Below are 26,692 nucleotides of genomic sequence, written 5' to 3' on the forward strand. Positions count from 1 at the left end.
TTGTTTCCTCTCTTGCTCACACAAGGAAGTCAATGTTTTAGTGCTTCTAAAATAATTGTCCACTAATTTACACAGAGAAAGGTTAAGATTTTACAGGAATGAAGAAGTGCCCTCATCTGCTGGTAGAGGTTTGTGAAGATGAATTCGTTTTAAAAAACAAAGGTTAAGAATGTTCAGTATGTTCTTCAGGTTATAATTCATGTAAATTGCCAGTCATTCTGGACCTTAACATGGAGAGTTTTATTTAGAGGCTGGATTCTTAACCAGGAATAATGAAAAGATGCAATTTCAAACTATATAATCTTAACTATCTTATTATGCACCCCCCCCCCCCCTTTATTACATCAACAGAGTTGGGAGAATTGTGAAGAGAAAGGAAAAGATCAAATCTTACTGTTGTTTTTAATTCAACCTTTGTCAAAACACATAGAAATACAAAGCTTACCAATTTTCTCAGTAAATTCAGTTAAAAATAACATTTTGTATTTAGGAAGTAACTGAGGTTGGTCTGTGTAATAAATTTAACCTTTCATATTGTCATTATTTAATATGACAACTGTCAAATGTCAGTACTAATATATATAGTCCCAAGATAATGGACACACAAAAAAGTATTGAGAATGGATGACTATGCTTACTGTGTATTAAAAGAGCTTGTTTTAATCTCATGTAGACAGTACACAGTGCTACCATAATATATTTCTATTTAAGAAGCTACACCTATGGTGGAAATTTAATATTTCTGGAGACAAGGTTTGAGTTGTCCTGTAAAATATCTATTTAGTCCAAAGGAAAATTCTACTGAAACTTTACCTATGCTGTGTATACTATATTGGCCCTAAAATGAGGAACAAAAATATACTTCTAAAAGCAAGTTTCTATGAAATCATCCAGATGATAATAGAACTAGTATAACTAGTTTCCTCCCAGCCATTTGTACCTTTAGAAAGCTGTAATGAAAAAGTAAATAAGTGCGGTGGTTCACGCCTGTAATCCCAACACTTTGGGAGGCCAAAGCTGGCGGATCACCTGAGGTCAGGAGTTTGAGACCAGCCTGGTCAGCATGACGAAACCCAGTCTCTACTGAAAATACAAAAAATAGTCAGGTATGGTCGTGCGCTCCTGTAATCCCAGCTATTTGGGAGGCTGAGGCAGGAGAATGGCTTGAGCCCGGGAGGTAGAGGTTGCAGTGAGCCAATATCGTGCCACTGCACTCCAGCCTGGGCAACAAGAGTGAGACTCCATCTCAAAAAAAAAAAAAAAAAAAAAAAAAAAGTAAATATATTAATTTGAATTTGCCCCTTTTATTATAGTATTTATTCATTGGAATACTAAATTCATCTCTAGAAGTGAACAATTCTCTGCCATGCAGACAAAATTTTTTAGTGTAGTTTAGGCTGCTGGATTTGGATGTGACCTGAGACTGCATTTCATTTAAGATCCCCGCCCGACATAAATACAGCCTGTTGAGATACGCTTGCTGCTTGTCCTGCTCCGCACACTTTGCCTTGCTTCCTTCAGGAACAAACGTGTCGCTGTTCCAGAAGGAAAGAATTTCATCTGCCATGTTTTTGAGAAATCATATACATTTAAGATAATCCCTTGTCTGAAACCCTTGGTGCCAGATGGGTTTCATAATTTTGGGGGAGTTTAGAATGATAATATGGTACATATGCCAAATAATACATAACACCTAAGGCGGGTCTGGGTTAGCTCCCAATCAAACATATTAATATTTCTGCAGTGAGTATTCCAAGAGATTATTCCAAGTATGATAAAGATTATAAATAGCTCTGTGCCAGTTTACATATGGTTCTGATGCCATATGACTTTTGGCATAAAACACACAGAATCACTTGGCTTTTAAAGTGTTCTCAATTTTGAAACTACAGATAAAGGATTGTAGACTTGTAATATACACAAAGGCCTTTTATACTTTGCATTAGATGAAGAGAGATACTTGAGGCCCATTTTCCTATGACCTCCTAGTTGTTCCTCAGACATACCAGGCATACTCCTCCCTCTCTCCGTGGAATGTTTGACTCCTGTTTGTGTCTGGCTCACTCTCTTGTCTCTTTCAGATCTTTGCCCAAATATCACTCAAGTCTTTCCCTGACCACTCTCTTCTAAATTTTAAAACTCCTTTCCCTACCAGCCTTCCTTGCCCTTCTCTTTGCTTTGTTTTTCTCCACAGTCTTTAATACAATCTCACATACTATGTATTCCTCATTTATTCATTCGTTTGCTCTCTTTGCCTGAAACTAGAAAGTCAGTTCTGCAAGGATGGGGATTTTAGTTTTATTTATTCATTTTTATAGCTCTAGCATTTACAACTGTGCCTGGAATATGGTAGATACTAGTACATGGCATTTTAAAAGAGGAAGAGAGTGTTGTTTGTTTTCACATACTTGGAAAAATATGGAAAACATATATTCTGTTTTTTCCTCTACAGATGGACTTTCTAGGTACTAGATCTAAAGTGGTCAATAAGAATAGCTAGGCCGGGCGCGGTGGCTCACGTCTGTAATCACAGCATTCTGGGAGACCGAGGCGGGCGGATCACGAGGTCAGGAAATCGAGACCATCCTGGCTAACACGGTGAAACCCCGTCTCTACCAAAAAATACAAAAAACTAGCCGGGCATAGTGGCGGGTGCCTGTAGTGCCAGTTACTCGGGAGGCTGAGGCAGAAGAATGGCATGAACCCGGGAGGCGGAGCTTGCAGTGAGTGGAGACCGCACCAGTGCACTCCAGCCTGCCTGGGTGACAAGGTAAGACTCCATCTCAGAAAAAAAAAAAGAATAGCTAGGCTGATGGCTACAATCTGGGGTGGGGAGTGGCTAGGAATGGGGAGACAGGTAACAAGAAAGGCAATTTCAGATGGTGGGAAATAGTGATAGATGGATGCTGTTGCACTTTTGAAGGACAATGATACAATACAAAGTGATGATTTTAGCTTGGTGGTCAAGGAAGCCCTCTGAGCTGAATTCTGAAAGACAGAAAGGAACTGGCTTGCAAAATTGTGGGAAAAGAGCATTCTAGGCAGAAGAAGGAAGAAATATAAAAGCCTAAGGTAAGAATAGGCTTGGTATTTTAAAGAAAAAGGTTCAGTGTGGCTAAAGCACAGTGACAAGGAGAAAATTCTACAAGATGGGCTTTATAATTCCTGTTAAGTACTTCAAGTAGAGGAGCAATGTCAATCAATTTATATTTTTAAACAACCATATTTGTTCTTTATGGAGTTTGACAGTAAAGACAGACAGGGAACAGGGAGACTAGTTACAAGTCTTCAGCAGTGGTTCAGACAAGAATTAACAGACGGTTCCTAAGTTTTTGACTTGATAAGTGAAATGGAGAAAGACCAGGGTAGAAAAAAAAAGATTTTTGTTTGATTTTAGTTTATATTTTGAGACATTGGGTAGAGGGGAGTAGAATCAAGAGTTCTGTTGGCTATAAGAGCCTTGTCCTCTGTGAAAAGATCAGGGCTGAAGAAATAAATTTGGAAATCTCTAGCATATAGAGCCCCTTAAAGGCTGAGAATGGATGAGATACTAGGAGAGTTGTCTTCTCTCTGTCTTCTCCTAGATAGAGAGGAGAACACTAGTATACTTAATACAAAGAACACAACATCAGACCAATACGACTCTTAACAACTAATTTATTTTAAAATAGACAAACTATTAATTGTAGAAAATAGTAACATAGCAATTTTAAATGTACAGTTTTAACCAATACAAAAAAGCAATAAAGCAATAATATCTGAAGTATTACTTAAGAAATCTCCGTACACGATCTCTGAAGTTCCTATAATTCTGGCACTAATTCTAATGTGAACTTAGAAGCAAAAGACCCAGAAATAGTAAGCCTTTGACCTAAAAACTAACTGATTTGTATGATATTCATGCAGAAATTAATGATGAAAGGGAGTAAAGTTTTCTAGTGCCATTGTTATCAAAATAACTGTCAAAATAGTAAGTTTGAAACTTAATTGAGCACAAAATAAAATTTTGTTTTCTAACAAGACCAGATTTCTTTTTAAAAATAATTCTGAGTTAGACAAAGTGATTTTCCTAAAAGCTAGCTGGAGCTACCTTAAATGTCACCTATTTTAAATTACAGCATCTCTAAATAAGTTAATCACACAAGATAGTTTAAATACACCTTTAGGTGTAGGGGAGGGGAGAAGCGCCTCTTTTTCTAATGCAGCTGTTTTAATTTGAAGCTTTTGCACAAAATCAGATAGAAACATTAATGCCTAACCCATAATGACCCTTGATTACTTGTAATTTTGGACTAGAAATAATGTGGCTTTGAACATGCCAGTGTTAGACCATACTGACTTAAAAAAATTAAAAGATAGACAATTGCCAGTTCAAAAGATACATGGAAGACATGTACCATTCCAGAGAAAACACAAACCTTCCCAAATTAAGGAGGGCAGAATAATTTTGAGATGCAATTAGACAAATCTCTATGAAAAACAAATTAAGGCTCCTACAGTTAACAGTCTGTTTATGGAGTCAAATTAATTTGTATCTTAATTCTTCAGGACCCAGAAACGTTAGAAAGTGCACTTGGGATATACTGTGTTAGGGTCCTCTATATCTAAGATCTGGTAGAGCACTTTACTTTTTCAAGTACTAGATGGGTACTTTATAAATTCAGTGATCTGAATGGTATAAAAACCAAGAGTACTATCAATAATCCTCATTTAAAAACGTAAGTTGGATGAAGAAAATAATCAGTAAGTTCTTTTAAGTTCTGAGGTATGAAATCTGTGTCAGTAGTATGATAGTATCATGTGTTTATACTTTGCTTCCAGCTTTAATTAAAAGCAAAAATTTATAAAACAAGCACACAGTATATCAGATTCCAATAGTAAAATACAATCTAATGTGTAAAATTAGTAATTTTTTTCTAATTTCTAATAATATCCATTTTTGCAGAAGGGTTCAGGATAATTTGGGTGAATGGGCCGTCAATCAAATTGCATTTGGAAGTTAGGACACATTTGCTAAGGGTGTTCATGTTAAATTAAAAAAATATACATATAAATTAATAAAAACAAGAGAAAACATCACATATACGCTACAAAAGAAGGCAAAGTAGTCAGACAGGCATGGGTTATCAGGACTCCCACTCTAGGGCCATTCTTACTATCCATAAAGCACAGCAATTTTACTTTGGAAGTGGAAACAATCTGCTACAATTTTTTAAATGGCAGGATTTACACAAGATTTTTCAATCTTGTATAAATAACAATGACTAACATTTCAAGTGGCTTAGGAATCACCCAAACAATTGCATCTGCACACTTTTTATCCACAAAAAGAACTGAAGATATTAAATGTGGCCATAAAGAGAACCTGGGAAAGTTACACAGTCACATCTGTCAGAGACAATGAATCCAGAGGTGTACACGGTGTCCACCAAGGTCCTGAGATCCTCATTTCTCTTCCTTGTTTGAGGTATCCATGCTATCATTCATTTTCTGCTTTTGCATTCGTGTTCGAGTAGAAGCTGGAAAAAGGATGAAGAACTGTTAACAGCATTGATGGTACTGGGTAAGCTGGCAAGTGGCTGCCATACATATGATGCTAATGTCAAACTGATGGCGCTCAGGACCTTGCAAAAGCAGTGGTCTTCATTCTAGTATTTGACAGTACTGTAGGGAGTTACAGTAAACAATAATTTATCGCATATTTCAAAATAGCTAGAATTGTAATGTTCCCAATGCAAAGAAAAGATAAACGTTTGAGGTGATACATATCCCAATAACCCTGATTTGATCATTACACATTGTGTACATGTATCAAAACATCACATGTACCCTAAAATATGTATAACTATGATATATCAATTTTAAAAAACTCCCCCTGCCAAAAAAGCAGTGGTCTCCAAATCTTTAAAAATCATATATCCCTGTGAGTAAATTTTTTCCCAAGCCTGTACCACAAAAATATGTACGTGTATACAAATTATAAAACACATACCCCAAGCAAACATTAAAACGAGATAAATAGAACTTCTATTTTATGTACCCCAAAAGATGATCTTGCATACTTCCAGGTATGCCCCATTTTGCAGGCCACTATTCTAGATATGAGGTGGTTGATGCTTGGTATATACTTCAGCAGACTAGAATACTCGGCTGGCCCAGACCGAATATGCCAGAGTGAGTAGTGGTATTCTTTACAAAGCTATAGTTTCCCTTATGTTTGGAGAGGCCTTGCAGGTACTGCAAATACATCAGATCATAGCTCATTTAAACTGGGCATAGATTTTTTTTTTTTTTTTTTTTTTTTTGAGACAGGGTCTTGCTCTGTTGCCCAAGCTGGAGTGCAGTAGCATGATCATGGCTCACTACAGCTTTGACCTTCTGGGCTCAAGCAATCCTATTACCTTGGCCTCTCCAGCAGCTGAGACTACAGGCACATGCCACCATGCCTGGCTAATTTTTGGATTTTTTTGTAAAGATGGGGTCTTGCTATGTTGCCCAGGCTCGTCTTGAACTCCTGGCCTCAAGCAATCCTCCCACCTTGCCCTCCCATAGTGCTGGTGTTACAGACATGAGCCATCATGCCTACCCGGGGCATGGCCATGTTAAAAGCATGTTACGAATTACAATAAAGACAAAGAAATTTATTTTAAATTTCTTAAAAATTCTTAACTTGATTTTAGAGGTAGGCATGAGCTCTTTATAAAGAAGCACATTTGGAAAAATGGAATGCCTTTTCATTCTGGGCAATCCAGCATTGTGTGATGATATTTCCTAAATGTAATTGTTGAAGAAAAGCTGAAGAGCATCCCCGAGACTCCATCTCAAAAAAAAAAAAAAGAAATGCCTTAGCCTCAGGGGTTAAAATTCTGGCTGCTTTTTCACAATTTTGTAGATGCACAAAGGTCCTGAACTTTGGCCTGGCAGAGGAAGCTCGCCATCATAGCTAAGTGTGTCACTGGGAAATGTACTAACTATAGCAACTGAACTCTTCTCTAAGAAAATATACATGTTTTTACAGCTTTCAGCTCCTTTTTAAGTGCATATTTGTGGGTTCCAAAATATTTCCTTATGTCTTCAAGGCCTGATTTTGGTTATAAGCCTCTTGTCTATTTTCATGTACGGAGGGGGAAAGACACAACTATTTAAAAGTTAAAATAGGAACATATAAGTTGACATAAAATCCAAAAAGAGATTCGTTTATAACTAGAAAATTTTGTTTTAGTTCGTTTTGATTACACTTTAAAAATAATACATAAAAAAATTATTTTAAATATCTTATTTTCAAAGTTAGTATCTACAAAGATGTATTAAAAGAAAGCCTCTCATTTTAATTGGTATTGTTCTCATTAGTGTGTCCTGTGACCTAGGAATGATAGTTTTAACACCTATCTCCTGAATATTTGTCTTCTTTCAAAATCCCAGTTCCTTTTCCTATCAATGGGTCTGGCAGCAGATACCGGGAACTGTTACACTCACTACCATAGCTACGTAAGACAACTCAACAGTAGTCAGTCAACATTTCTCTCTTTCCTAATGTGCCTTCCATCTACTATACTTGGATTAATTTTCTTTCTAGTCTCAGAGTAGTTTTGAATAGAATTCCACTTACCCTAACATTATATCACTCTGTATAACTTGAAAAATGACACAGTGTTCTTTATTAAAATTCTGATTTCTAGTAATGGAAACTTTTGTTTGAAATTGTTTTAAGATTTGCAGATAAGGAGTTTAATAATGGCAGAATCAAAGGTTATTCCTTAAATAAGGGTGATGATGTTTACATATGCTAGGTTTATAAAAACCTTTCCCTATATCTAATACTCCTGAATAGTTCCTCTTTGTAGTTCTGCTAAAGTATTTTGTAACTGTAGCCATTTGTGTTGAATGTGGTCAAGCAATGTTTCACTTCTTAGTCTTCCTGCACGAAAGATCATAGAAAGCGTAAAAATGACCTTCACTTTGCATCATACATTTAATCCACAAATGTTTGTAGGTAAATAATATAATCGTGATTGAATTATATTTTAAATGCATAAACAAACCTGCCAACTGAAGAGATTATACATTCTTTTATAGAATGAAAAGACTTCCTGCAGTGTAAACAATTGTTTCTTTCATTTACACAAGGTGAAATAAGTACTTACTCATTTCTGCCAGTTTCTGCTGAAATTTGGACTCCCCTGGGAGATGTTTACTGCAGATTTAAAAAAATGTAAAACATTTCATGTGTATTTATAAAAGGAAAACTCAAATTTCCAGTAACTGATGCTTTCGATGCCTTATTTTATGCTATTATTTTAGTGAGTAGCTTTTAATTTTAAAATATAAAAACTAACCATCTAAAACATAAATGTCACAAATTTATGATGCTATATATTTTTTCAGTGGTTCTTACAAAACATAGTGGTTAATATTTTTAGAGAGTAAACATTTTTAAATTTAATGTTAAGGATAACAAAATTTTATCAATAGCTTTGTAAAAAAGATCATGGTTTATTAGGTATCTTCACTGAATGTTGGTACACAATTTGTAAAGTGTTTTTAACTTTGCACTACACTCATATCTATTATTTTGAGTCATTCTCACAGCTGCCAAATAAACTTGGCATGAAAGAAATTGGTATAAGTCAGGAGCAGTGCTAAGACTGGATTCCCCAGATGACCACCTCAGCTACTGGAAAACATTCAAAAATGGTTCCTACCTTCCATCTGCTTCATCTGATCCTTCAATATCAAAGCGTAGTTTTTTCAGCGGTTTAGGAGGGTTGCTTCCTTCAGCACTTCTTTTGAGCACACGGTCGCTGTTACACACCATCTGATTTATTTTCTGGAACTTCTCAGATGTCTACAAATTACATAATTCTTTACTTTAAATCATTAAATGCCAGCGTTTCGTAGTTAGCAACCTCAAGTTATAGTCTGAGGTGTGTCAAAAATCAGGCAGAGGTAATCACTTCATTTTAATTTTCTGCTTCATTGGACAAAATAAAATATATGAAATATCTAAAAATCAGAATAACTACCTAATTCCCTCCCCAATTAAACACCCACTCTTTGTAAATCCTCCTGTCTTTTCCCATGCAGCTCACATTCTTCCTCCAGCAACTGCCTACTCTGCAAGTGCTGGTTCCTCATTTTCAGAACCCACCATACAGGACTACTTTTCAGAAGTAGGCAAGTCAGAATAGCTTTCGGGAAACTTGCTTTTGTCATTTTTTTTTTTCTTTTAGGCTATTACATAACCAGAGGGAAGGTCACAAGAATTTGATAAGAGATGATGTGTTCAATGAATAATAATTTTTGATTCACTTTGTGGGTATTATGTTGACAAGTCATATAGACTTTCTGTTAGAAATTACATCTGATTTGACTGATAGATTCAACAGTGAGAATTAGCTTTGCCAATTATGCTTTATTTTCCAAAAATTAAATGAGCGAATTCTCCCAATTTTAAATTCAAAACAGGTTTTGATGGTAAATCTATCTGGAGCACATATACAATTTAACAAAAACTAAATCCCATGCTGCTATTAAATGTATAATATTTGAAATTATCAGCTTTAAGATATAGAAGTGCATTCAACTTTTTCCCAATTATTTTAGAGGTTATGGCAAGCAAAAATGTTTGAAGACCACAATGTGATACCTAGCCAGCTCCAACTGTCCTTGTAAGGTCCCAGAGCTCCTTTGTAACGCCTGACAGCTGCAGCCCATCATGAACTATTTGTAACACACATTTTAACATTTAGTCATTTGGCATACAAACTTTTACCTCTCCCTAGTTACTTGAGGCAGTGTGGTGGGCAGCCTCTCAGATGGCTCCCAATGACCCCACCTCCTGGTATTCACCTCCTTGTGTAATCCTCCTCCCCTCATGTGTGGGCTAGATCTACTGTTGTCTTGCTTCTAACCAAAATAATATACCAAAAGTAATGGGCTGTCATTTCCAGAATTAGATTACAATAAGACTGTGACCCATCTACCCCTCTCTTGCTCTTTATTTCCCTGCCTCCCTCAGAGTCCCTGCTCTGGGCAAAGCAAGCTGCCATGTTGTGAGTAGCCAGTAGCACTATGGAGGGGCCCAAGGGCAAGAAACCAATAGAGGGGCCAACAGGCATCGAGGATCAGCCAACAGCCATTTGAGTAAGTCTGCCAGTGAATGCTCCTCTAGTGGAGCCTTGAGATGACTGCAGGCCCTGCTGACACCTTGATCACAGACTTTGGAGAAACTCTGGTCCAGCTAAGTCATGCCTAGATTATTGACCCACAGAAATTGAGATAATAAACGTTTGTTTTAAGTCACTAAGTTTGGGGGTAATGTATTATGTAGCAATACATAATATAGGCAGTCTTCGCATTCCTATAAGAATATAAGCTCTCTGGCCAGGTGCAGTGGCTCACATTCGTAATCCCAGCTCTTTGGGAGGCTGAGACAGGGGATCATGGAAGCCAGGAGTTCAATACCAATCTGGCCAACATAGCAAGCCCCTGTCTCTACAAAAAATTAAAAAATTAGCTGGTCATGGTGGTGCATGCCTGTAGTCCTGGCAACTTGGGAGGCTAAGGTGAGAGGACTGCTTGAGTCGAGGAGTTTGAGGTTACGGTAAGTAGGTGACAGAGGGAGACACTGTCTCTAAAAATAAAAATAAAAAAACTGAAAATATAAGCTCTCAGGGGAGTGGAGATGGTGCAACATATTAATAGTAATGCATACTGAATATGGGACTGCTGAATTAGTGACTTAATGGAAGGCCAACTAGTGTTGTAGATTTGCAGCCTAGAATAAATGTTTCAAAGCAAAGCTTTCCCTTGGATCTCCTAGAATGAAGCCCTGCCACTTTCATTGAGGCAGGATCTCATGTAAACAATTCCTAATCAGTGTACCAGAAAAAGAATATCCTAGAAGTCTGAGAAGTCTGAGAGGAAGGACAAGCAAAAAGTGCATATGTATGGAAGGAGACCAGTAGGCAGGGACAGGCTGGTGACATTTGGATATCGGGCTTACATTTTGGAGTATCTCATTTCAAATCACACTCATAAGGAGTGAATTTCAAAACTGCTTTATAAAATTGCTGTGAGGTTACGTACATACATACATGGTATCATGGAGTGATATTTGGTCTTTGTCCCCGGTTCCTGGAACAGAGCTCCTAAAACCCTTCAAATTTCCTGAGTGATAAGGGTGATGGGACCCTCTTTTGTTCTAATGAGGTGATACTTGGTGCGTACGTAGCTAATTTAGGATGGAAGCTGGTTGCCAGAAAGACCAGGTCTTGAGCAGAAGCTTGGAACTTTCAGCCCCACCCTCTATCCAGGGATGGGAGGCGGTTGGAGATTGAGTTAATCAATTATGCCTACATAATGAAACCCCTATAAAAACCCCTCAACAATAAGGCTGGGAGACCTTTGGAGTTGGTAAACATGTCCAAGTGCTAGGAAGGTGGTGCACCCCAACTCCCCAGGGACAGAAGCCCCTGTGCTAGGGACTCTTCTGGACCTCACCCTATATAATACTTCTTCATCTGGCTATTCATTTGTATCTTTTATGATGAACTGATAATAGTAAGTAAAATATTTTCCAGAGTTTTGTGAGTAGTTCTGGCAATGGATCAAACCTGTAAGGAAGAGGCACTATCGGAACCCCCCCCAACTTTGTATGCAAGTCAGAAGGAAGTGTGGTGTAGCCTGGGGACCTGACGCTTGTGACTGGTGTCTGCAGTGAGACCAGTTTTGTGGGACTGAGCCCTTGAACCTGTGGAGTCTGATGCTGACTCTAAGTAATTAGTGTCAGAATTGAATTGAATTGTAGAACACCAGAGAGTTGAAGAATAGATTTGTGTGAGAAAAAAAATCTTACACATTTGGTGACAGACGTGTTATGAGCAAAAACAGCTGACGTATATATGTATGTATATACACAAATGTATATATGTATTATATAATCTCAAATGAATATTTAGAAAAGTTTTGAAGTTCACCAATTAGGAGTATGATATATATATATATATCTCATAAATTTCTATGCAATATGCCTGGATGAGGTGTTTGAATAATTACATTTAGAAACTCGAATTATAGAAAGCTTTAATTTCTTTTATACTTACAATGCATACTATTATATTTCATAGAAAGAAAATACTCACCCCAAATGATTCACCAATTGATACTAAGATTCTGTCAAGTTAAGATGAAATACCAATTAGTAATAAAAAAATCATATATAATTTTGCAGAGACGAGCATAGATACATCATTCGGAACTATTAGGAATACTAAATTAAAGGTTACCTCTACCCTAGAACTATTGACAAACTATATTCATTTGGGAATTATTCTAACAGTGCCCATTTAATCATATACTCACCTAGTCTCTTAGTTTTAAAGCAAAAGTTATAAGTCTGCAAGAACATATTCTGCCATTGCCCATATTTAGGGAGGGCAAAGGAAAGTTTCAAGTTTACCCCTACTGAGTTCTTCATAAATCAATGGGTAAGTTATCAAATTTCTTTCATATTTTCTCATTTAAAATTCAAGTAATATTTGGAAAAACTTACCATATTAAGTAACAATCAGAATTCTAATTAGCATCTATATTGATATAGTAAAGGCTATCATATATCATATATAGAGTCAGAAATCTTTATTAGTCTGTCTTTATTTGAACCATATAATTTATGTTCTTATAATAAATCTGAAGAACATCATTAGACTGACATGACTCAACAAAGATTTGAAAATATGAACATGGAACTAGTGAATAGAGAGAATTTTTTGTCCTCTAATTCCTTGATAAGTGGCCATGATTCTACATATAATATTTGATTAACCAGAACACCTAAATGTACTAGGTAGTGTTAAGATGCTCTCCTAATGCCTGGTCAATGATTTATTAGTTAGGATGTTCAGAATGTGACTTTTTTGCTAAAGACTACCAACACGGAATTTATTTCACTAAGTATCAGCAAGTAGCCATCATTATCACCATAGTATGGACTAATTATCACTATTAAAGAAAACTACCTAAGTATACATTTTCATATAGTGGCATGGAACAATGTAAATTTTCTTAAATAGACATGACATGGCATCTTAGCAGCTTAGAACAAGTAGTAGGTATCACTACACAGATATCCAGCTACAAGAATAAATAAAGGATGATACAGAGGCACATGAGAGCATTTGTATCATATTGCCAATTATTTCTCACTTCATATTTTTCTGTAGAGTTTGAAATTTTTATAATGAGTATGTACTACTAAAATAATTAAATATACCATGCAAATGTTTTCTGAAAGGCCAACATATTCCCCTTTTCTTGCCCATTAGGTACAACCATATGGGCTGATAATTTCTGAGATGAGACTACATTAACTATACTAGCTAATCTGCCTCCTACTTAACACAAATAAAGTCAGTTTCAAATAGCCCATGACAACATATAATTAGTCAATTGAAGCACTTCAAAGCCAGAGAGCACTTGTGGTTGGATGTGGAAGATAATATAATGATTTGTAGGCACACAACCTTTCATCTGAGCATTTAAAACAGCTTCATACTCATCATTTCCCTGATCCACAGCACCCTGGTGAAGTAGAGATAGAGACCTGCCCAAGGTAAGGTGGTAAAGTGGCTGTCAGCAGGATTAGGGATGGACCTCTAAAGACTTAATTGACAGTAATCTACATTTAATATAACAAGCAAAATGAACAAAATCCACAGGAAGCAAAATTTACAGGACATCCAATAAACTACAAACTAAAAGTACTCAACCTAAAGTAACCTGCTTTGTTTAGCAGATTGGCTACTTAGAAAAATATGAAAGTGTTTTGAAACATAACCAAACTGGTTCTCAAATTGTTTACAAAAGAAGATACCCTAACAGTCAGGAAATCTGATAAGTAAATCTGTAAACTCATCCAAGTAAACAGATTTTCTTTCTCTCCATATTCTTATTATGTTACTTAAATAAGCAAATAGAGTTTCAAGAGTCTAGCTTATTTGAAATGAAGAAAGCTTTATACTTTTTATTCTTGGATCAAAATAATCGCCCTCTCATTCTTTACTACTTCCCTAAAGAGAAAACACACACCTTGATCTTGGAGTCATTTTTGTTGGTGTTGGGAGACCTTCTGAAATTTTATACGGACTCTTCAGGGGTGAAATATAGATGTTCCCTCCAGGAATCCGTAAGGGTGAACTAGGAAACTTGTAAGGACTTCGAGGAATGTGAGGTATTGGTGACAAGGTAGGGGGCTAGAGCAAAAACAGAAAAGTAGACCATTTACTTAATGTTTTGGTGGACCCATTACATTAGATTTTTCCAGTCAAAGGATACTTTCGACCTACCCTGGTGGAAGCATACTGCAAAATATTTGTTTTCAGTCTCTGCATGAAGACCGAGTTATAGAATACTATAATAGAATCATACTCCTCTTCTTTGATCAAAACACGTTTGAATGTCTGAGAAAGAATAGTAGAAAAAAAAAAGTAAAATTTACTTGTTAAATGAATTTTAAAATTTCTACCTTTAGATTTCCTTAGTTTATAATACTTTTTGACTGATAAGAAGCACATATTATAAAAGAAAAAAATAATCTAAAATTACTTCTTAGGCTTGGATTATAGCTGCTCTCCGAGAAGTGAAATGTCACAGAATGATTGAGAGAAATAGCCAGGCAGCAGCAGATGGAATAGCTGGCCATCTAAGAAGACAGGAGTAGGCAGGCTAGCAGAATGGAAAGCATGATCAAAGGGGATCAAAGGGCCAGAGCTGAGCGAAAGCCAATAATATTATGCATCAATATTTGGACGACACTCTCTGGCCTGTACCTCCTGGTATTCCCCCCAATCTATAAGGGTTTAAGGATGCATTACTCAATTGCAAGAAGTAGATATTTAGTAAAGGCACTATATTTTAGTGATAGATTTCACTCAAATTTTAGGTAAAAACACAGAGGTTATATCAGATGCCTCTGATATATACAATTAAAATGATTGAATTTAGAAAATAACTTCAAACATACAAACAAAAATGACTTGGTTTGTATTACTTTTGAAAACTCCAATAATAAATGGGAAAAATATCCCACAACTCACTTTCCACAAAACAATATGAAAAAGTCATACCAAGTATATTTTACTACTACTGTTTCTCTAAAGGGAAGGTAAACCAGAAACACAAAATGTGTTTATACTGAACATTTTTATTATTTATTTGCAAGGCTGCATTTATACTGGCTTTTCCTATAAACTAATACAAATAACTTCAAAGAATATCTAATGTTCTATGACTCATGTCAAGTTTATTACAAATACCTGCTTATTACAGGGATAAAGTATTATTAACTTTATTAAAAAATATGGATATGGATAATTTCATTATTTGCCTTATCTTTCCAATTCTATTTGTTACAAATAAATAATATAAAAGTTTTTATTTGTGAATTTACAAAATAAGGTCAGAATATATGATCTCATTAATGAATAAAATTACCTATGTTATAGATATGGATTTATCAAAAAAAACTTACTATGGAAAATTACCTACCTCCTGAACAGCATGAGGAAGATCCTTATATGCTGTTACGATGATTTTGAATTTAAGGTCTATATTCTTCACTTTGCATATGCCATACATGGAACACATCATAATCTAGTGAATAAATATGATGTAAAAGTAGTCAGAATTTTATTACATGGTTTTGTTCTTAAAAAACACTGTTTTCTTTCTTTTAGCCTCAAAAAAGAAAAGTTTAATTTCCTACAGAGTTATTTCTTTCCACACTGAGCTCAGTTTGAAATTCTACATGAAGTGTTTAACCCAAAGTGTGTTTAAAGAACAAAATGCAAATCACCAAGGCTCAATTATTCAGGACTGATCACCTGGCTTGTAAATTTTACCCTAACTTTGGCTCTTGTCCCTTAAATGTTTCCCAGAAAAGTTGAAACTAGAATCAATTAATTTTGTATAACTAGCACTTCAAAAAGCCAGGTGTGAAAACGTTTCAAACTATCAGATACAATAATATTGAACACACTTGGTGGTGGTGGTGAGGAGGCCATGGTGACTGGAAGGGCATGTAAGAGAGTCTTATGTGTTGCTGACAATGTTTTGTTTCCAGATCTGGATGCTGGTTATATAACTAAGTTCAGTTGATGAATTTTTGTTAGAATGTATCCTTTTGATACACAGGTTTTTACATATGTGTATTACATTTCAATAAAAGATATTTTAAATGCAAAACTAAGTTCTGAAAATGATTCCCTGTGACTTTAAAACATCAGACTTTATTTGTATGAACTTTATAGCCTAATTTAAGTACTCATTACTTCTGCAACATTCTTGCTCTTACCTACTATTGCCAAGAGTGCCAAATAATCATCTTTTGCTTGGCATCCTACAGCCAAGTGTAGACAGTGTAGTACTGGCATAAAAATACCTTATGTAGATCAATGAAACAGAATTGAGAGTCCAGAAATAAATATTTACATATTTACAGTCAAGTGATTTTTTGACAACTGTCAATGAGGAGAGAAAAAAATCTTTTCAAAAAATGGTGCTGGAACAACTAGTTATCCACATACAAAAGAATGAAGCTGGACTCCTACCTCAACTATATTAAAAAATTAGCTCAAAATGGAGCAAAACCTAAATGTAAGAACTAAAACTATAAACCTTTTGGAGGAAAACAGGGATAAATCTTAACAACTTCAGATTTGGCACTGGTTTCTTAGATATGACACTAAAGCATCAGTAACAAGAAAACAACTACATAAATTGGACATCATCAAAATAAAAAACTTGTGTTTCAAAGGACACTACCAACAAAGTGAAACAACTCACAGAAAGGAAGAAAATATTTTCAAATTATGTATGTGATAAGGGACTTGTATGTAGACTACATAAAGATCCCTTACAGTTCAATAATAACAAGACAAATAACCCTATTAAATACTGGGCAGTCTGGGTGTGGTGGCTCATGCCTGTAATCTCAGCACTTTGGGAGGCCCAGGTGGGTGACTCACTTGAGCTCAGGAGTTCGAGATCAGCCTGAGCAACATGGCAAAACCCTAGCTCTACAAAAAATACAAAAATTAGCTGGGCGTGGTGGTGTGTGCCTATAGTCCCAGCTACTCAGGAGGCAGAAGTGGGAGGAACACTTGAACCTGGGGATTCGAGGCCGTAGTGAGCTATGATCATGTCACTGCACTCCAACCTGGGTGACAGAATAAGACCATGTCTCAAAACAAAATGGGCTGGGCATGGTGGCTCACACCCGTAATCCCAGCACTTTGGAAGGCAGAGGCGGGTGGATCACAAGGTCAGGACTTTGAGAGCAGCCTGACCGACATAATGAAACCCTGTCTCATTTCTGTCAATACAGAAAAAACCCTGTATTTCTGAAAAAATACAGAAATTAGCCAGCGTGATGGCACACACCTGTAATCCCAGCTACTCAGGAGGCTGAGGCAGGAGAATCGCTGAACCTGGGAGGCAGAGGTTACCGTAAGCTGAGATCATGCCACTATACTCTAGCCTGGGCGACAGAGCAAGACTCCGTGTCAAAAAAATAAAAATAAAAATAAAATGGGCAAAGGGTCTGAATAGACATTTCTCTAAAGAAGATATACACATGGCCAGTAAACACATGAAAAGGTGCTCACCATCACTAGCCATCAGAGAAATGCAAATCAAAAGCATACTGAGATGCCACTTTATACCCACTAGGATGGCTATGATAAAAAAAAAAAAGATAAAAAAAGTTGGTGAGGATACAGAGAAATTGGAACCTCATACATTATTGGTAGCCATGTAAAATGGTATAGCCACTTTGGAAAATGATCTGGGCATTCCTCAAAAAGTTAACATAGAATCATCATATGACCTAGCAATTCTACTCCTAGGTATGTACCCAGGAGAAATGAAAACACGTACATAAATGTTCACAGTAACATTATTCATAATGGCCAAAAAGTGGAAACAACCCAAATGTTTATCACTTCATGAATGATAAGCATAATGTGGTATATATTCATACAATGGAATATTATCTGGCAATGAAAAGGAATGAAGTACTGATACAAGCTACAATACAGATGAACCTTGAAAACATGCTAAATGAAAGAAGCCAAACACAAAAGACCACAGACTATATAATTCCATGTGTATGAAATGTCTAGAAGAGGAAAGTCCATAGAGAGAAAACAGATTAATATTGTCTTAGGCTGAGGGGGTAGGGGAATAGGGGGTGACTGCTTGAGGGTATGGAGTTTCTTTCTGGTGTGATACAAATTCTACAATTGATTGTGGTGATGTTTGTGAATAGACAACTCTGTGAATACACTAAAAACCACCGAATTGTACATTTTAAATGGGTGGTTTTTATGGTGTGTGAATTATGTCAGTAAAGCTATTAACTATATATATGTATATATATATTTTTTTAATTAGAAAAAAAAATTTTTTGAGACAGGGTCTTGCTCTGTTACCCAGGCCGGAGTACAGTGGTGTGATCTCAGCTCACTTGCAACCTCCGCCTCCTGGGCTCAAGAAATCCTCCCACTTCAGCCTCTCAAGTAGCTGGCTAATTTTTAAATTTTTTGTAGAGATGAAGTTTTGCCAAGTTGCCCAGGCTGGTCTCAAACTCCCGAGCTCAAGCGATCTGCCCACCTCAGCATCCCAAAGTGCTAGGATTACAGATGTGAGCCACCGCACCCAGCCAAAAGTATATTGTTCTTATTAACCTATTTTATAGAGAAAAAGGAGGATATGAAAGATCATTCTCTCATTGTAAACTAATTGATTTCATTCATTCATTCAATAGGTATTGTTTTAAATCAACTGATTCTTAAGTCTCATGCTTTTTTCACACTAAAATGATACCTAGCTCACTACTACACAGAAAAAGCCTATAAGAAGGTTCTTCACCTATTTTTTTACAGGTAAGATCTTTTGTGTCATTAAATAAGTAGTTACTAAAACATACTCTTGAGTGTTAAAGCTTTAATTTGTAAGAATTACAACAAAAATGTAAATGGTAGCCAAAAAATGAACATATATTAAGTCTAATAAATTGATCTAGTTTCTCATTTGAATCTAATATTTTCTTTAGAAATCACTTAACAAGGCTGGGTGCGGTGGCTCAAGCCTGTAATCCCAACACTTTGGGAGGCTGTAGGCAAATGGATCACCTGAGGTCAGAAGTTCGAGACCAGCCTGGCCAACATGGTGGAAACCTGTCTCTACTAAAATACAAAATTAACCAGGCGTGGTGGTACATGCCTGTAATCCTAGCTACTTGGGAGGCTGAGGCAGGAGAATCACTTGAACCTGGGAGGTGGAGGTTGCAGTGAGCCGAGATTGCACCACTGCACTCCAGCCTGGGCAACAGAGTGAGACTCCATCTCAAAAAAAAAAGAAAAGAAAAAAGTAAGAAATCAGTTAACAAGTAAGTAGGGAGGAGAGAAGGTGAAGTGCTTGATTTTCTTACTTGGTCCAAATGCCTGTCTCTCATGAGTTCATACTCATTCTGCAGCGTGTGCTGGAAAAGGGTCCAGATGATGTGTTCTAGTTCTGGGTGCTCAGATAGAAGGCGTTCACACAGTGTATTCAGCCGGAGATAAGCTAGCCGATACACTGTGGGGATAAGAAGAATTAGTCATTTTTACTGTTCATTTTGAATTACAAGTAGATTTTTTTCAAATCATGAATTGCTGATTATAATGCTGTTAAGTAGCATTTTAACAGAAACCTCATTTCTGCCACTCTTCCCCCCCACCCCCCACCCCCGCCCAGAGAAACACGTTTACTGGTTTATTATGAAGGATATTACAAGGGATACAAATGAAGAGATGCAGAGGGCAAGGCATGTGAGAAGGGGCATGGAATTTCCTTGCCCTCCCCAGGCATGCTTTTCTCCAGGAACCTCCAGCTGGGCAGATATCCAGAAGCTCCCAGAACCAGGTCCTTTTGAGTTTTTATGGAGGCTTCATTATGTAGGCATGAGTTTTTTTTTTTTTTTTTAAATAGGTGTTTGGGGGAACAGGTGGTGTTTGGTTACATGAATAAGTTCTTTAGTGGTGATGTTTTAAGATTTTTCTACCACTATTTTCCTTAAAAATAATTGATTCCTTGTGTTAGCACAGTTCTAGGTACATATAAGGCAGCATGATACATGCTGAATTAACTATTATGGCATGAAATTAGGGCAGAGGTGGGAAGTAGTGGAGGAAAGGTCATAAGACACTGTGAAATTCGGCCAACCCAGTAGGGCTTGTTTCAATTCCATGAATAATCACTCACCATTGGTCATTCCCACTATCAATATTAAAGAGGAACAATCTTTTTAAAAATTATATAATTGCCAATGTCTATGAATTTTTCCAGTCCTAAAAAAATTAAACCACACATTTCTCTATAAAATACCAATGGAGGATACTCTGTTGAAAAATGGTAAACTTGTAGATTACCTAAGTGTAAAATGACTGCAATATGTAATTTATTTAGTCTATAAAAACTACTGAAAATGCAAATTTGGCAAAAAGGAATCCATAAAATTGAATTTTCCTTCATCTACTTTAAATATCATATAAAGACCCTTTATGTGTCTCTTTCAATGACTTGCATAAGCTAATTTGAAATTTTAAAAGCTAACAATTTATCTCAGTGGTGTTAAACTTTAGCATACATCAGACTTAGCTGGAGGATTGGTTAAAACAAGGTTTTGGGGGCCCTATCTTAGAGTTTCTGATTGAGCGGGTCTAGGTTGGAGCCCCAGAATTCTCATTTCTACAATTTCCAGGTGATGTGGATTCTGCTGGTTGGGAATGACACTTTGAAATCCACTGCTCTAACCTAAGGATAATATCTGACAATATGCCTGTAAAACTCAGCATAATTCTTACTTGAATAAAATCAGGAAAAAGATTATCATGGAGGAACATGACCTTTTACTGTTCTTCAAAGAGCTCCAAGTGGGTGTACAGTAGGAAGTATATACGTGTGCACAGACACTCAAATCAATCTCCCCACCCCACAATATATATACACACTCAGAGAATGCCACATGACCTGGTTACTGGCCTTCTTAAAGGTCCTGAAAATATCCACTAAATGTGTCTGCAGTAGGCAACAACACACTACTTTTGTATGTACATCACACCCGCTGCAGCAGGGAGGCATGGATGGGGCGGCATGCTCCAGGAAGCCCGGGGGAGCCGGTGACAAGTAGGAACCCCGCCCCTTCCGAGTAGGGACAGGAGCTCCCCAGTGCTTCTGCAGCTGCCCAGGCCACCGCTGCGGACCCAGGCATCCCTGTGCTCTCAGGGCTGGGGAGCAGGTGGGAGTCCCACCCTCCCCGGTGCAGCTGCAGCTACCCAAACCGTGGCTGTGGACCCAGGCATCTCTGTACTCTTGGGGGTCCAGGAAGGCACCCCCTCACCGCCACCGCCCTCGCAGGCTCAGAAGTGCCTGCTCCCACTGCCTGGTTTCTCCCTGCTGTCAGCGCCCACTCCAATCTCGGAGCAAAGTCAGGGCTGAGCCTGGGTGCTGTCGCAGCCCAGCCGGGTGTGCGCACGCTCAAGGCAGCGCTGACACACCAGCCCCCTGCCGCCTCAGCCCTCTCCAGACTTTGGGCGCTGACAAGCACGGGGGAAGCCGAAGCGGGGGCTGAGGGCAGCTTGGCACTGGCCTGCAGATGCCTCTTGGCGCATGGATGGCGACAGGAGGCAGATGGGCCTCCTGTTGAGGCCCTACCTTCAGGCCAGGGAGTGCCTGAAGGCTAGGGGTGGGAGTTGCCAGTCCCACAGACCGGAGTGAGGACTTGTGGTACCTTTTCTGGGCCCACCAGTGGCCGCCCATGGACCAATAGGTACATACTTTCTCCCCACTGAGGTCCATAGAAGCCCGAGGCTCAGCCAGAGCAGAGCAGAGGATGGAGACGATGGGACAACTAGCTGCAGAGAGGAGCCACCTTCTCTACTGATAGCTGAACACTTGTCAGCACGAGCAGCTGCAGAGGAGTTACCCTTTCTGCTGAGAAATGAACACCTGTTGGGACGACCTGCCTGCAGAGAGGAGCCACCTTCTCTGCTAGGAGCTGACCACTCATCGGGACATGGTGGTTACAGAGAGGAGCTGCCCACTGTGGGTCTTTAAGCTGCTCTATTGCTCAATAAATCTCCCCTTCATCTTGCTCACCCTCCACTTGTCTGTGTACCTCATTCTTCCTGGTTGCAGGACAAGAACTCAGGACCCACCAAATGGTGAGGCAAAAAGGACTGTAACACAAACAGGGCTGAAACATGCCCCTTGCTCACCATGTTGTGGATAAAGAGAAGAGCTGCGGCCCTTTGGGGAGCCCAGAATTGGGAGCTCTCTGAGCCAGGGCTGTGACTCCCTCTTTGGGGCCCTGTGGTTTCTGGCATCTCCAAGCTTCTGGGGGCCATTTATTGTTCCCCGATGCCAGCTGTGGAAACTGCTTGTGGTGCGTCTGGTCCAGCTGCAGCCTTACAGACAGCCAGCATCTGTGCCAGCACCTGCCTGCCCTGCTGCAGGAGCCAGTATTTCTGACTGTGTGCAATGGCCAGACCTCATGCTTGCTCACACACCCCTCTCTGTTCCACGTCTGACTTGCTCCTGGCTGGCATGGGACCCAGGCCGGTAGTGTGACCCAAGTGCAGCCTGTCAGGCCAAGGGGGTGAAATGAGCCCAGTGGGCCCGAGCAAAATTCGGTCAAAGGCGCCACCGGCCACAGAGGTTTCCGGCCAGAAAAACGACTCTGAATAGTCAGGAAAGATCTCACAACATTATCATTTCCATTTTATAAATGAGGAAACTGAGCCACAGAGATATTAAGTGACTTGCCCAGTAATGTACCTAGAAAATAGAAGAAACATGATTTGAACCCAGTCAGCCTAGTTTCAGAGTCTATGCTCTTGAAAAGAATCATCTACTAACCTTTTTTATAAAACAGCGAAAGAGAGGTAGATTTCAATGGCTTCTGGGTCTGGAAGGCTGAGGTTGCTTGTGTCTCTGCATTTGCAGTAGAATTTACACGTGTAGTTGAACCTTTTTTCTTTGGAGATCTTACAGGAGAAAGATACCTAGATATATTTAAAGGAAAAGTCTTCATTTGAAGTTGGCTAAGAATCACAGACTATACACACACTTCAAGGTTGTATACCTAGATACATCTTGTCTATTTAATTGGTATTGTATATCAAATTCACTGAGCAGACTTAAATGCAAGCTGGGAAAGATATATTAATAGGAAAACTGCTTGTCATCATCGTATCTAACTCTATTTTAATAAATGCCTTTTCCTGGGTTTTGCTGCCTTATTAGAAAAAATAGCTATATATGTATAATGTACAATTTTAATAATTATAGTGGGATTGAGACCATAAGATGATTCCAGCTAAAAAAAAAAAGTATTGATATTAAATAGTGTTACCTTGTTTTTGTGATTCTCCCAAAAACTTTTTTAGTTGTAACTAAATACGGTGATAACTTAGATACGGTTCATATCTAAGATTTCAGTTACACACACAGATTTATACACACCTAAATCACACAGTACAGAATTCTATGAACTAATACTTCAAATAACATTATTCAGACAGATTTACAGCTGTATACTAAATATGTCAGGCATAACTCAAGGCAGGGATATTAGCAAATATTATCATTCTGTGCTGCCCCCTATTTAACAGAATAATCTAGATCTACTTTCTGATTTTCTTTTGGTAGTTGGCAAACAAACTTATTTTTAAAGACATAAATTTTAAGCACAAAGGAACAGGAAGTAGAATTTGTACCTTACTATGGATGTTTCCACAACATGTAGTATATTAACTAGTACACTAAGAAAAGCAACTTATTATCACAATGATTTTAGAAGGACCAGTGTCTGGTCTATTTTCCACTTTGGATTTTCATTCAGTTTACTGACAGTATTGTAAACTGGCTTAACTTGGGCAAAGTTAGTCTCTGAAGTTCTAGGTGTAAATATCCAATTACCTACCAGATATAACTACTTGAATCTCAGACTTAATAAGAACAAAGCAGAGAGCTCTAGATTTATTTTCCCATCTCAAAGAATAGCTCCACATTACATCTAGTGTCTTAAGTCAAAAATCTAGGAGTTATTTTTAATTTCTCCATTTTCCAAATTCCTGAAATCCAATGTAAAACCTATTAATTTATCTCTAAATACACCCCAGATCTCTCCATTTCTATTTCTAATACCATACCTTAGACCAAGTCACCTACATCCCTCATCTGAACTACAGAAATAGTCTCCAAACTGGTCTCCTCGCTTTCTGCCTTGCCCTGTCCCTTTCTTTCCTCCAAACCCACCTGTACTTCAGATAGCAGCCAGAGAGTGGACCTTTAAAAATACAAATTATAGCAAGCTGCATTTCTGCTTCAATGGCTTCCCACTTCCCTTATAGAATCCAAACTCCTTACTATGGCCTGTGGGACCTACAAGATCTACCCCAGGTTGGCTCTTCACTCTCATCTTGTACCATTCTCCTCTTCCAATACCCCAGCCACACTAGGATTTCTTTCTTTCTGTTCTGAAATCCAACTAAGTTTGATCTGCCCTACAGCCACTGCACTTGCTGTTTGTTCTGCCTGGAATGCACATCATGAAGATTTTTGCCTGGCCAGCATCAGATTGCCCTTCAGGTGTCAGGTCAAAATATCACTTTTTCAGAGAAAGGAAAGTACCACTAAACATTCTATCACCCTCTCCATTTCTCTCTTTCACAACACTCTGTTTATCTCCTTTATAGCACTTATTATACTCTAAAATCATCTTACATCTTGGTTTACTTGTTCACTGCCTGTGTTTCTCCTCCAAAATGTATGCTCTATGAGGGGAAGGACCCAGACCATTTTACTTCTGTATTCCCAGTGCCTACACCACTTCCTGCCAGTTAACAGATGACTGCTTCTTGAATTTAAAAAAAAAAAAAAAAAAAAAAAAAGGCTTAACTTATTTATATAAAGCATTACTTAGGAAACAAATGTATGCATGAAGGCAGGGTCTCCATATGCCAGAAACACTTTGGGTACAAGTTAGCATGAAAATGACGTCTCTGGAAAATGGCCCCTGCACTAATACAGAATACTGTAATGTCAGTTCCTATACACAATTAAACAGAAACAAAATATTAGGCACATTTCTGTGAAAGGCAATGTAGCTACAGTGATAAAGAGCCTGGGCTTTGGGATTAGATAGCTTGGGTTTGAATTCTGTTGACCTTAGGCAAGTTATCTTATTTCTCTAATTCCTATTTTACATTTTAGATAACAGGCTGACAGCAGTATCTACTACCTTATGGATTGTTATGAAGATTAAATGAAAAAATAAATCTTAAGTATTTAGGACACTGCCCAGCACACAGTTAGTGATTGCTTTTGTGAAAGGAAAATAAACACTTGGGACCCCAATTCACTATGCCAAAAGGAAAAAATTAAGCTGAAAGCTGAGTCATGCAAGAGACTGCCTTTCCTTTTGTTCCCACACAAATAAATACAGATAAAAGGTTAAATACCTCTACAGATAGCGACTCTAAGTTCACCTTATCTTATGTAAAATGTCAATTCACTCAGCATGAGATAGAGAGATAATTGACTATTTCTCTACCAGCTCTTTTTCTCTTGCAACATGTGGATTACCATACCCTTTTTTCTTTCTCCTCCAGACTGACTTTCCCATTTAAATATTGGAGCCCTCAAAATCATCATTGGAGAAAGGCACAGATCTCTCTCCTGGGCATGTCCTTAATCTTGGCAAAATAAACTTCTACACTGATTGAGACCTGTTTCAGATACTTCTGGGTTTACATTTTCTTTTCCCATCATTATCATCAGCACACAGTAATCGACTGTGTTAGTCCACATCCCATACTTCTCCCTACACTTATCCTATGCTTCACTTCAAATGGTCTGACCTGCACGCTCTGAAAAATGTTTTCTGCTTCCTTTGATACTTTTGAGTTCATATCATTCTTACTCTTGGAACACACTCCTCTGTCTCCTCTATCCTCTCCAGTTTCCATGTTGAAATCCTATTCCACCTAAACTGCCAACTCTGCCATGAAAACTGCTCTCATTATGCAAATCCTAGGTGATTCAGTAGCACTCTGTACTCTTTTATATGACTTCATTTGGGTCATGTATCTTTTATTACTAACTTCTTAAAAACAGAAACAATGTATTATTCAAAATTCTATTTCCTACAGTTTCTTCATAGAACCTTACATCGCACTTATGCTTAAAATCTGTTTGTAGTTTGAATGGTCAACATAACATATAATTTGCTTACATATCTGCTGCAGTGTGATTATTCTGGAGAGGAAGATTAAGAGGACAAGCAGATTCAAAGTGATCAGTTGGTCCTTCTCGGTCCTTTGATTGTTTAATAAGATCAAATAAAGGTGAATCCTATAAGAAACACGATGAGATTAAAACCACATTAGTAAGCATAATTTCCCCAGGTACATATCAAAATCATATTGTTTGACATGGTAAGCACTAAGAATTTTAGGCACGATTGAGAGTGGCAATTTAAAAGTCAGAATGAAATATTTTTCTCCACTTCGAAATTCCCAATTGACAATTTTTGTACTTCACACACACAAAAACTAGAAAAATATATAACCTTCAATGCTTATATTAGAAA

The 26,692-nt window shown here is 37.8% G+C and overlaps 1 protein-coding gene across 1 annotated transcript in view; it reads right to left on the reverse strand.

Annotated features, from left to right (window-relative positions):
- Positions 1-3,640: 3,640 nt before the first annotated feature.
- The window catches only part of RB1 (RB transcriptional corepressor 1), a 174,359-nt gene continuing 151,307 nt past the window's right edge, over positions 3,641-26,692 (reverse strand). Inside the window, exons 18-27 of the mRNA XM_023187397.1 lie at positions 26,336-26,454; positions 22,957-23,102; positions 19,490-19,635; positions 15,547-15,651; positions 14,346-14,459; positions 14,089-14,252; positions 12,144-12,174; positions 8,703-8,845; positions 8,145-8,194; positions 3,641-5,519 (exon numbers count right to left, since the gene is read on the reverse strand). Of these exons, the coding sequence (XP_023043165.1) occupies positions 5,446-5,519; positions 8,145-8,194; positions 8,703-8,845; positions 12,144-12,174; positions 14,089-14,252; positions 14,346-14,459; positions 15,547-15,651; positions 19,490-19,635; positions 22,957-23,102; positions 26,336-26,454 (1,092 nt within the window). The 3' untranslated portion in view covers positions 3,641-5,445. The remainder of the gene's footprint in view (positions 5,520-8,144; positions 8,195-8,702; positions 8,846-12,143; positions 12,175-14,088; positions 14,253-14,345; positions 14,460-15,546; positions 15,652-19,489; positions 19,636-22,956; positions 23,103-26,335; positions 26,455-26,692) is intronic.

The sequence above is a fragment of the Piliocolobus tephrosceles genome, chromosome X (assembly GCF_002776525.5).
Source record: "Piliocolobus tephrosceles isolate RC106 chromosome X, ASM277652v3, whole genome shotgun sequence".
Lineage (NCBI taxonomy): Eukaryota > Metazoa > Chordata > Mammalia > Primates > Cercopithecidae > Piliocolobus > Piliocolobus tephrosceles.